The sequence below is a fragment of the Boleophthalmus pectinirostris genome, unplaced genomic scaffold, assembly GCF_026225935.1.
Source record: "Boleophthalmus pectinirostris isolate CB_2022bp ecotype Guang Dong unplaced genomic scaffold, ASM2622593v1 HiC_scaffold_23, whole genome shotgun sequence".
In the NCBI taxonomy this organism is placed as follows: domain Eukaryota; kingdom Metazoa; phylum Chordata; class Actinopteri; order Gobiiformes; family Gobiidae; genus Boleophthalmus; species Boleophthalmus pectinirostris.
In genome coordinates, this window is record NW_026571207.1 from 28,436,642 (window position 1) to 28,449,183 (window position 12,542).

At 40.5% G+C, this 12,542-nt stretch overlaps 1 protein-coding gene across 1 annotated transcript in view; it reads right to left on the reverse strand.

Annotated features, from left to right (window-relative positions):
- Positions 1–11,763, reverse strand: part of LOC110158119 (spermatogenesis-associated protein 13) — a 97,070-nt gene extending 85,307 nt beyond the window's left edge. The window contains 5 exon segments of the mRNA XM_055159495.1: positions 4,006–4,100; positions 4,523–4,649; positions 6,477–6,806; positions 9,012–10,529; positions 11,429–11,763. Of these exon segments, the coding sequence (XP_055015470.1) occupies positions 4,006–4,100; positions 4,523–4,649; positions 6,477–6,806; positions 9,012–10,478 (2,019 nt within the window). The 5' untranslated portion in view covers positions 10,479–10,529; positions 11,429–11,763.
- Between the last annotated feature and the right edge of the window lie 779 nt (positions 11,764–12,542).

Genomic DNA, 12,542 nt, shown 5'->3' on the forward strand with positions numbered 1-12,542 from the left:
AACTAATAAACAATGCATGACTTCCACCACATCTCATGTTCAAGTGCCATGCAGCCATGTGACCGCCTACATCTGCTCCTATGTTACGTATGTCATTTAGAGCCATTGGACAGTGTGTGGCTGTACACAGACCTACATACGGTGCATCGTGTCCGCCTTTTCCGTCCCCGGGGGAGAACCACGGGGCCACTGAGCTACAGAAGTGTCACATACAAAAGGGAACATCTCTGTCTCTCGCTCCTCCGCACCCACGCGCTTCTCCATTTAGATCACACTTAAAAAGACAGGCTAAAGATAGCAACAAGGAGATGAACAGGAGCCAGTGGTGTCATGGCAACACGATCACAAACACTCAGACCTGGTTTAGTCCTGGTATAGATTAATTTTAAACCTGGTTTAATCCTGCTTTAGATTAAGTGTAGACCTGGTTTAGTCCTGGATTAGTTTTTATGTAAAATAATCTTAGACCTGCTTTAGTACTAGTTTAGATTGAGGTTAGACCTGGTTTAGTCCTGTTTTAGATCCGTTTAAACCTGGTTTAGTCTTGGTTTAGATTAATCTTAAACCTGGTTTAGACCTGGATTAGTCCTGGTTTAGGTTAAATTTAGACCTGGTTTAGATTAATTTTAGACCTGGTTTAGTCTTGATTTAGGTTACTGTTGACTTGGTTTAGACCTGGTTTAGTCTTGGTTTACAGTGTGTTCAGACCTGGTATAGTTCTTGTTTCTTATTAGTTTAGACCTGTTTAAATCCTGGATTAGACCCATTTCACTTCTAATCTAGTTCCAGTGTAATGTAGGTTCTGTCTAGGTTCAGTACTGGCTCAAATGGGGTTTTAAAGTCATAATATTGTATTCCAGTAATTCCACAAATTTAAATATATTACTGTTAAAATGCTTTTGAATAACCTAAAATAATGGTAATAAAGGGGGAAAAAAGTGACATAATTCACTTATTAATCATAGTTTTGGTTTGTAATTCTAGTATAGCAGCATAAGCACCACTTTAGTGTTTAAAACTTGCCTGGCCCCAATTCTGACTCTTTCCAAACCAAACTATCTTCTTATATGGTACTTCCTATAAGAATCAGTGGTGTGACATCTTCTCCCATAATGCATTTGTGAATTTTAATCCCACTCCAAATGGAAAACATGCCAGGACACACACTCACAGTTCACGGTTTATAAGGCTCAATGCTGTGGTTGACAGAGTGAGTCACAGTTTTTGGCTTCATGAAACAAATTAGGATCCGCCCATGAATCCTTAAATGTGCAAACAGTCAACATCAACTCACATTAATGCACGTTTTAAGAAGGCAGAATATAGTTAATAATACATAACAGATACTTTCTCAAACCAGTTAATCTTTTATGAGCCCTAGCGTGGGAAAAAAACGACTTATACTTGGATTTGAAATTGTTAAGTGCTTGAATCTTAGCACTTTTATAATGCATTAGTCTTAATGTTCTTCCAGCATTATTCATTTGCTCCACAGTCAGTTGTAGTAAGCTTCTACAGTAGCCACAGCTGCCCTGAGGATGCACGATCCATCTTTTTTAGGTCAGATACCAATTCCGATATTATCCAGTACTTCCAATGGATTTAAACATTTGCCAATACCTAATCGGGCAACAGTAGCTCAGTTGGTAAGAATGTTTGCCCACTGATCAGAAGACTGGCAATGCGATTCCAGCTCCCACAGATGAATGTTGTTGTTTTGTCCTTATCCTTGGGCAAGACACTTAACCCATCTTGCCCCTAGTGTCTGCATGCACTGGTGTATGAATGCTGAGTGCCTTGAAGGTGGAAAAACACTATATAAAAATGTGACCATTTACCAATCAATCAACCAATACTAGCGCATAGACTGAAAACAGCTTTGATTTCCTTTAAACAAGACTGATCCAAATGTGTTATGCAGCCGTTATTTATCCCACAAGTAACTGCTGGACAACACTGTATATATAAAAAGATCAAACATTATGACAATTTTTGTGCCAACACTGGCCAGTAAATAGTCTTATTACAACAATTTATATGCCCTACCAGGATATCAACTGATCTGAAATCAGCAAGCCGATATCCGATCCAGAAAATACCAGTATGGCAATGTTGCATCCCTAAGATGCCCTGGGGAAGTCTGATAGAAAACCAACCCCTCCTAATCATTCACACATGCCATCCATACACAGGCAATGTGGGTGAAGTGTCTTGCCCAAGGACACAACATCAGTCTGCAGTCTGTCTCTTTTTGTGTAATAAGACATGTCTAGTGCTGTCAACCTTTCAGAGCACCCCTCCCATCTTGTGGGTTTTGTTAAGATTGAATAGCACAATACAAACATACTACATTACAAGATTAAACTACTTGTGCACCGGGTCGTGAATAAATATAAATTAATCCCAAACCAATATTATACGAGGGCTTAATGCGGTCAAAACAGACAAATGTCTTTACCAGGTCTGAACAAGAACTGTCTGTCCATGAGCAAACCAGTGGTGTAGAGTAGACTTTATGCATGGTTTCAGATTGTTCATCATTCTTTTCTGATTTGAAGGACTTTGCGAGGACCCATAGAGGACTTTTCCTATTCAAAAGCTATAATATTTTGATCTGAATTGCTTAATAATTGCTATGACTACAGAGACGGTTGCCATAGCTTGAAACCAAATATTTCATTCACACATTTGAGTAATGCATTATGATTAGTCTGTCTACATCTCCAAAGCTCCAAATGCTCTGCTCCACCTTGTGATGTCATGTAGTGGTAGTTTTCAATTTAATAGCTACCTTTGACATTTTGTTCACTAGAGATTGGCAATTCCAGGGCTGAAATTGTCCAAATAATTCTGGTGAAGGTGTACGGAATTTAAAACACAGTAGAGCGCTTCCAGTCTTACCACATGACATAGCAAGGTGGAAGAGAGCATTTGGAGCTTTGGAGAGTGTTTGAGAGAAGAGCTCAGCCTAATATACAGTGTGAATGAAACAAAACACAACTCTGGATATGATTGTGATGAGGAAACAACATTAAAACTGTGTAATAGGGGCCCTTTAAACATGTTTCCACAATGTAAAAGAAAATCAAACCGTTAAGTCGTTTAAGTCCTGCTTTTGATTATAAGTACATAGACTTTAATCCACAGGTAGGAAAGAGAGAAGCTGGCAGCATCAAGTGAAAACAATAAGGATCAAAAATGGGGATGTTTCAAGTTACTGTGTGCTTCCTTCCACTAAAAATCCCCCAAGGCCTTGTGGCACATCAAAGCACCAATTTGAGCAAAACTGGAGTCACTTCCCGAGCACAGTTACATCAGAGTACAGTGTATGGAGTTATGTAAAAGATAAGACAGACCTCTTTTTGGATTTAGTAGTTATTTTCTGAGAATTTGTAAGGTTTACTTTTAATAATGTTGAGATATATACAGTCTATGGTTAAGACATAAACATCTGGGGGTAGTTTTGGAACGTATAGGACATTGTGTTTCTCATCCCAGAGATTTGATGAAACCCAAAGTAAACTGTTCAGAGAGTTAAAGGTATCAGAGGCTTTAGTTAATGTCAAGAGTCACAGTTTAAAAACAAGCAATGGTACAATGAGAATCTTTATGCTATGCTTACAGACCCACTGTATATTTGTACTTATTCCATTATTAATCTACACATATTGGATACTTATGCTACTGTGTCCTCCAATGACTCAAAATTACAATAAACAGCGTCATTCAACTTCAACATCAGCAAAGTATGATTTCCAAAACATCGACATTCGCACAACTCACAGAACAAAACCAAATCCCATGAAGTTTAAATACACTTTGTATGGCACAGTAATCCATATTAAATCTCTCCAAATCTATCCTCTTAACCCTAGCCTTAGTCTATGTTATACTGAAGCATTGTCCCCTCAGGGCCCAAAACATGTGCTTATAAAAGTATATGAATGGCGGTATGAGAGATTATGTATTAAACGATATATAAAATAAATCAAAAGAATTACTCACTATATTGACCTGCAGTGGCTCGGACCCCGGCCTCAAAAGACGTCTTCTTCTGCAGCTTCCAGATCGTAACCGCACAGATGAGCACTGCCCTATGTCTTTAAAAAAAACAGCAATATTAGATTTAAAAAAACGTCTTAATGGTGCACAGGGTAAATCTTCTGGTGGAGGATCCAGCAAATGCTTTTCGTCACAGACTTGTTATTGCTTTCTATGGAATGTTTCACAATATGGCATTAAACACTTCTGTCTTCATGGAGACCAAACCAAAGCAAGTTACAGGTCAGATCTGTGGAGAGGCAACGCTGCTCACAATCAGAATACCTGTTTTTCTTGGTATTTTTGAGCAGTAAACTACCTGTAATTTAATAAATGTAAGGTAGAGCTCTTTAATATCATACTGTGGAACATTTCAGACAGAGCAATGACATATCCATAGAAACAAGCAGGTGACGGACCTTTCAACTGAAAACTTACCCACGGCACCTTTAATGATGAGATGGAGAATACATATTTGTACCTGACTGTGGGAGCCTCAGAGCCAGTGCAGACACAGTGCTGCTGGGCAGAGGCAGGGAGCGGCACCGCTGGAGGGAGGTTTTGAGGGGGGGCTCCAGAGGGGACACCCCCGGGGGTCTGGACAAGGCCTAAAGGGACTCAACAGTTAGGACACACTCATGCCTCAAATGGACAGGTCTATCTATTATACACACATACACAAGGTTATGTTAACAAGCACATTCAAGAAGATGTAGACCTTATATTAGCCATGTGTTTAGTCTGGGTTAATTTATTTATTAGTGTAATAGCTTAATCTTAATTTTGACCAAGTATAGATTATACTTAGTATAGTATAGACTAGAGTACTTTCAAATTTCATTCCTTGAATTGGATTCGTCTTATTTGTCCCTAGTGTAGAACTTGTTAAGACCTGGTTTAGACTTAGTATAAAGGGCTGCAACAATTAATCAGAAAAATCGTGACTAATTGACTATTAAAATAACCACTGACTAATTTAATCATTGTTAATGGCAAACTGGACTATAGCAACTCAAAAAATGCATGCCAACACAATTTTAAGATTGCAGCATTATTAAATTGAAACTTTAAAATAAACCTTTAACTTTATTGGTAAATATTCTATATCTAGAAGCCAGAAGCTTTCAACAGGAATATTTTTACATTTATGTGATTAAAATAAAAATAATCTGAATAACCTTTAATCAAGATCATCATAAAAAAAACGCTCACTAGCCGATTACTGAAATAATGTAAGATGCAGCCCTTATGTAATACAGACTAACATTTATTGGATTGCTGTGATCCCCGGTGTACTAACAAAGAAACCTTGAACCTTGAACATCTAATTCATTCTATTCCAAGACTTCCTTTGTGTTCAGTACATTAAATTCTTATAATACTCTAGGTCATAGTTTAGTCCTGTCCTAGACCATGTTCAGTCCCGGTTAGGCTAGGTGCCTCTACCCTGGCCTCTTCAAGCCCCTTTATACCACCTACACTGCTCCCTTTTTGCTGTAAATAAACGATTCTGAAGCCTGTTCTGGAGCTGTGATCTATGTGTGTGCTCTGAAGCCTAGCCAGATCACACCATACATCATACCAGCCAGGACAATCCCAGGTTAACACAAACACACACAGCGTTTGGGGGCAAAGAAAGGTAGAGCTCATGGATGCGATGAGGCAGAAAATTGATCACAAAGAAAGACTTAAAATCCAACAAGCCACAAAAAGAAAGCAAAACAAAGTAAGAGGAGGTTAACTGAGGAAAACCCAGAAATACAGTGTAAATGGGGCAGAGCATGCATGCATTGTTGCAGCATAAATACTGGGTTAGTACCATAGGCTGCCCTTCAAAAACTCCTGTGGACTCGTAATGGGATTGGGCTATTTTTATCTAATGGAGACTGCAGAAGATGCTCTGCTCTTGCACCTTTTCTAAAAGATAAAAGAAGAACAACAAATGTTCATAATAGGCTACTAGTACAACTACTATCACTATGACTACTACTACCACCTTTTTTTTTCTTGTATACTAAAGCAGTTCAGCTTTCAAAACTTTAACTTACAATCAAGCCCAAAATTATTTATTCACTGGCCTCAGGCAGCTCTGGAATAAGCAATTGTGAATTTGTGGAGAAAGTTGAAGATACATTTAAGAAGAAACGGGACATGTGTACAAAACAAGAGACATTAGAATTGTTCTGGAAGAAAGAATAAGATAGTATAATAAGATAGAAGAATAAGAAGATTAATAATATTTTTACCTGATCCATAATAATAATAATTCTGTGGTTACATTTTTTCTCTATTTTGTCTGGATGGGTTAGATAATAAATATTTGTATTTGAGCTACCTTTATTCTACAAAATTTGCATACTTAAAGCTTTATTTGCATGTTCCATACTGTTGGACAAAAACAGGTTTTCTTATCTTGTGTTTGCTGGACATCTTACTCTGTGGTGTAGCTCGGTGAACTGCGTCTCCCTAGTAACACTGGTCTCTATGACAGAACAGGGCCTGGTTCGAACAACGGTCCGTTTCTGCCCCGGGGAGCGGTGGACGCTGGGAGCTGGTCTTTTCCTCCTCCTGCACAGAGAGCCCACCTCGCTGTAGTGGCTGTAGTAGTCCCTGGTCGCCTCGGGTCTGTGGAGGTCCAAGATGGCGGAAGCAGGACGAGGGCGCAGGCGGGCAGGTCTGGAGGAGCGGTCCAGGCTGGCGTGGTGCACGGTGGGGCACAGGGGTCTGACAGAGCTGCCTGTCTGCAGGGCAATCTGCTCACACAGCTGCAGTTGGCACACACACTCAGGGTTTGGCTCACAAAAAGGGACAAAAATATAGACTTTTGGAATGGGGAGGACATACTCTGCAATGGGGTCAGTCACTGAAAATTGCAAATCAGAAGCAATTTTAAGCATTTTTTACCTAATTCTTTGTGAGGCAACAGAATATTATGTTGTGAATACACGCTGTCTAATTATGATTAAATACAATGACTTGAAATAACTAGAAGTGTCAACCTATTTTGTCTGTTTAGCATCTTTTATCCTTTATTGATAATCTGTAATGACATCAAGTTGGGGGTGTTCTAGATGCATCTCTATAGAGGAATGTTCACCAGTTACCATGGAGACACAACGCACACAAAAAGTTTTAAAATGGTCTGAAAACTCAAGAAAAATACAACATTGATTTAAACAACACATTTTCAGGAGCCAGTGATCAATATGAGCGTTTATGGTCCAGTTTAGGTGTTTGATTTTCAACAAAAAGGTCAGAGTGACTAACTGAACTAGCTAACTTGTGACTGTAATGTTATGTGTGGGAGGCTTATTTAAAAGCACATCTCACCTATTTTAGTTCCAGCTAAGTCAGTTCTTTATGGTGATTGTGCTAAAACAAAGCTCAGATTAAAGTCTAACTTGATTAACAGGCCTCAACCAGAGTAGTGCCTCCAGTTAGCATCTCACCCCCAAGGAATGTTGATGATATCAGTTGCAAAGTATCAATAATAGTTCATATATAATAGTTTAGTCAATATTGCTATCCAATTATACCCATTGCATAATGTGAGATTATTCTGCAAAGTTACAATTAAAGGTGCACTGTGTAACTTGAATGAGGATCTGTCACCTGCTTGGATATGGATATGTCATTGCTCTACCTGGAATGTTTCACAGTATGACTTTAAACAATTCCACCTTACAATTATTCAATTATAGGTGGTTTTATAGCTTCAAAATACCTACAAAAACAGGCATTCTGACTTTGAGTAAGGTCGCCTCTCCACAGATCTGACCTGTAACTTGGTCTAATTTTGTCTCCGTGAAGATGGAAAGGTTTAATACCATACTGTGAAACACTCCAGACAAAGCAATAGCATCTCCGTGGAGAAAAGCATCTGACAGAACCTCCACCAGAAAGGTTAGACAATGCACCTTTAAGGCACCTTCAATCATGAACCATCATCTACTATAATGCTGTTATTACTAATGCAATTACATCCTAAAACTCAATATAACTTTCCAAATTGCAATAGCCCTACTTAACAGCACCAATTCAAAAGCAGTTTTCAGCCCTTGCATAATCAGGCCCAATGATAGTGCGCTGAGTCCTGAGACGTCACATCGCATCTTGTCATGGAGAGTTTGGGCTAACGTGTCCTGACTCGTTGGTGCGATGGGGAGGAGGGGGTGACTAATATCTCCACTGAAGTGAGAAGCGAAGACTGCCGCACTAACCTCCAGGGCTGCCATAGACACACAGGGACAGATCCATGGGAAAATAAAGGCATTTCCTCTCATCATACAACAGGAAAAAACTGCTGTTGTGAAAATGAAGTCCCTCTGATGGCCAATAGAGGGAGCAAAAGGACAGCTCTATATGCCTGACTCAGTTCCTTAACAGAAGGTGTGTCATTACTATGTTTTTGTTTTTATATCTGTTGACAGTTAATAAGACACACCTACAACTGATTTCACTGAGTAATAGCATTTAAGGCGTTAGATAATTTTAATTATCAGGAACTGGTATAGAGGAGTGTAAACAGGTTGAGTGTAAACAGAGGAGGAAATGCTACTACAATACTTTTACTTCAAATTAAGGTCAAAGCAATTAAACAAATAAAGCATTGACATTTGATATTTTAGTTGACTCAGAAGAACTAGGAGGCTATGTTACTATGAATGCTACTATTACTACTTTAACTCAATTCTGAAGCATTATATTCAAAGTAAAAGTACAAATTATTTGGGTTAAGTTTTGAGTATTGTTTTGAAGCATTTGTATATTTGCAGCAATGACATAATGGGTTTGTTGATGTTAACGATGTGATGAGCTGCAATGAGATGAGGTTACAGCATGAATGTAGTCAATACTGCAAAGAGATGCACAATGTTTTCCATCCAAAAATAGATCATGATAAAAGTTTTGGAAAAAAAAAAAAAAATGGAATCTAACAAAAGTAATTTAATATACTTCAGGGCACATACCTTAAATATTTCTTCAGTTGAGTCGGACGGTGGGACACTATTGGTTGTACTGTCTTTGTCGCCGTGTTGTGATTGGACATGTACTTCCTGTATCTTTGTGGTGTCAGGTGGAGCATCCCTGGAATCCTGCTCATTTCCTGTCTGTCCCTCGGCCTTTTCCTCTTGAATCTTTAATGGATCCACGATGACCTCTGCTTCTGTTTTATTGTCTGCACTTAGACCATTCTCCACTATATTATTGGCCTCTGTGTGTTGGTTTTGAAGGCCGTTGGGAGCGTGAGATCCTGATTGGGTCTTCATGAGTTTGTGAGAGCCTTTTCGAGGTCGTGCCGTGGCCTCACAGCTGAAGCTGCCTGAGGATTTGGTGTGTGGAGAAGCAGGTGTGTCTGAGTGGATGGACAGAGACACACTGTGGACGTTGTTGGCTGTGCGAGGGGCTCGAGGGGAGCTCACTGGACTCTTCTCTCCCTCTGGAGGAGAGAAGGAGCGCGATGTGGTCCGCCACTTTCGAGCAGTTTCTGCAACACTGTTAAAAAACTTGAACAGTCCTCCAAAGTGGCCCTTGGAGTCTGCATGCTTAGGCAAAGGCTGCTGGAAGTCCTTAACTGTCTCAAAGTCCACAGAGCCAAAGTCTGAGTCCAGTGTTTTGTCAAAAGAGTGCAGCTCAGAGTCAAAGCTCCTCTCTGAGTAGGCAGCGCCAGCCTTTCCCAAAAGGGAAATCCTCCGCAGGTAACTCCACACATCTTTGTGTCTCCTTCCTGCACCCCGGTGGGTCCTAGGACTGTCTCTGATGATAGCCTCCTCACATCCGGACACTTTGTTACAGTTGGAGGAATTGTTATGGTTTCGTTTAGTGTAGCTGACCCTTTCTGAAGGTTTAACCCCATTTTGAGCAGTAGAGTCTGTGACAGGGGGCTGACTGGTCTCTGTGGGAGCAGTGAGGTCCAGATCTTCAAATGAACAGTCAAAGTCACCTGTGTATCCAGCGTATGAATGTCTCTTTCCTCTGTGTCGCAGGGTGCTCCTGCTGTGCTGCTGAGGCGTGCCAATGTCATGACAGAAAGACTCCTCATCCACCAAAGAGCTGCTGAACTTTGTGGACAGCTTCCCTTTACTCCTGAACACAGAGGGGGACTTGAGCTTCTTAAAGGAGCGGACTTTGTCTGCGAAGGAGAGTTTGGGAATGGCCGCCTCTCCAGGCAAGATCATGGAGTGAGGCCGTCTCTCTAACTCAGGGACAGTTTTCTTTCGGTTGAGGATCCTCCAGATGCCCCCAGTAGTACGAGACCTGCGGTGCACCTCCTGTCTGTCTCTGACAGGACCGTCCCCAGGCCCCTCGGAGGGAGCGGGCTCCTGAACCCAAACCGAGCTGCTCTCATTTTCCACGTCCAGAGACACAGTAAAGACTTTGTTGACAAACCCATTTGGGTTGGTGCACTCCGGGGCAGAGCTGTCTGTCTGCTCCATGCTCGCTGTCCTCAGTGTCAGCTCTCCATCATGTGTCAGCCCCTCTCTCTCCTGAGCCACAAACACAGAGTTACTCACAGAACAACTCTATATTAGCTGTCTTTGGTTTATTTAGAAGTCTAGAAGCAGCAGACACAAGACACAAGAGTAAGTCAAATGCATGGTGTAATTATATTTATGCTGCCTAGCCTGCACTTATCTCTGCAGGAGGGTAAATGACTGAGAATAATAGAAACAGACTTCACACAAACCACTGTCTCCTGGTTTTATGAGTGAAACCTGTCCACCGCCTCATATTTGTTCCATCTTTTTCAAAGTAATTATTTCAGAGTCTCTGACCACCATTAAACCAGAAGGCAGAGTTACCATGGAAACACTCACTACTGGGACATCGCCTATTTCAGGCCAGGCGTAATGACGTCAAATCAGATGCACAACAGATGGGACGCAAAGGTGAGGAATACACCACTAAGTCAATTAATTAACCTGTACAAAAGTTTCAATTTATGCAATCATTTGTATGTCAATAGTAGTCAATAGTCCAGTCAATAGTAATACTTGCTTAGTTTAAAAAGAACTGACTGCTTTTTAAATCTAGGTTAATATGATTAATACCAAAATAAACAGGCTAGACTAGAGTGACTAAGTGACGTGCAAAGACAATTGTCCATTCCGCAAACTACATTAGCCAGAGACTACATTGCCCAGACTTGTCAATGATACTTCCTATACAGTTTGTATTAAAGAAAAGTAAAATAAACGTTCTTAATCGTTTCCTGGTTGACGGCATTATATTAGGATAGACTACGCGTAAACGTTTCCTCAATTTTGCAAGAACCACTCGCCAAATTATAGAAAGGGAACTCATAACTCCACAAAAGAGTTCATGACAACGAAAGATAAACTCACTGCACTTTACGCTCGCTATAAACACTGCCATGTAAACTTACCCACAAACCCTTCCTTCGTTCAGAAAATCATCTCGGTAGCGGCCCGCGAAGCTACAAAGCAGTAACTTTACGCACCGGTCAAAGCTTATCCGGGGGTTGTAGCGGCTTACAAAGTTTTATCCATGAGTTAAGTCCGAAGTTATGCCGAGGACAGCCACTCAGCGCCGATCACATGTGGCGGTGAACCTCTCCACTGCGCCAGCTCTCATCAAACTGAGAGAAAGTCCCGGAGAAGAAACTATGGGGACAGCGCCGTGAACTCTTGGCCCGGCGCGCAGCAGCAGACGCCGACTGTGTGTGATTTGTGATAAAGGCTCTCACGCAGACAGGAGAGCGGTCGCAGACACCACAATAGTTGCACACGTACGTAGCCCGCAGACGCACACGCACGAGGGAGAAGGACACACCTTTCATAAAAATACCCGAGGTTTGTTTACAGCTAAAGGCTAATACTTAGACTATAGTGGGCAAATCCGTGTTCATGTTATAGAAATTAAGTGGGGATTAAGCGGGATTTAACTGTTTTATTCCTAAAGCTGTATGTGGGCTACTATAGTAAGCAATTAAAATAAGGGTCTGTTAAATCTCTATGAAATGTGACAAATAATTACTCAGGATACATGGAAAGAATTTTAAAAAAGGCATAGCATTTAAATAAATAAGAGTCTAGCCCCAACAGTCTCAAGTCACTCCCAGGAATTTGTTTCTTTTCCTATATATTCGTGGGAAAAGAACAAACTAGTATGATAATGTATTAAGTCCACTATAATTAGGCATAATACCATAGACGGAGGTGTCCTTGATTTCCTATTGACATATAATCTTTTAATGCATGGTGTGTTGTAATACTTGGGCCAGTTCCAAGCTTGGATAAATGGTATTTACGCCATGAACCATAACAGCTGAAAGAAAAAACCCTTCTTCACTGCAAAGTCTGGCATCTAATATACACACAATATCCAAAGTAAGCAATAGTAAGCCTATAATAACTTTCTTACTAACTAATCATTGCGTTTGAATCTTTAAAGGGGCCCATATTTCACTATTTTCTGATCTATGTTATGATGTCCCCACATCACAAAGATACCTGCAGTTGTGTTTTGTTTCATTTACA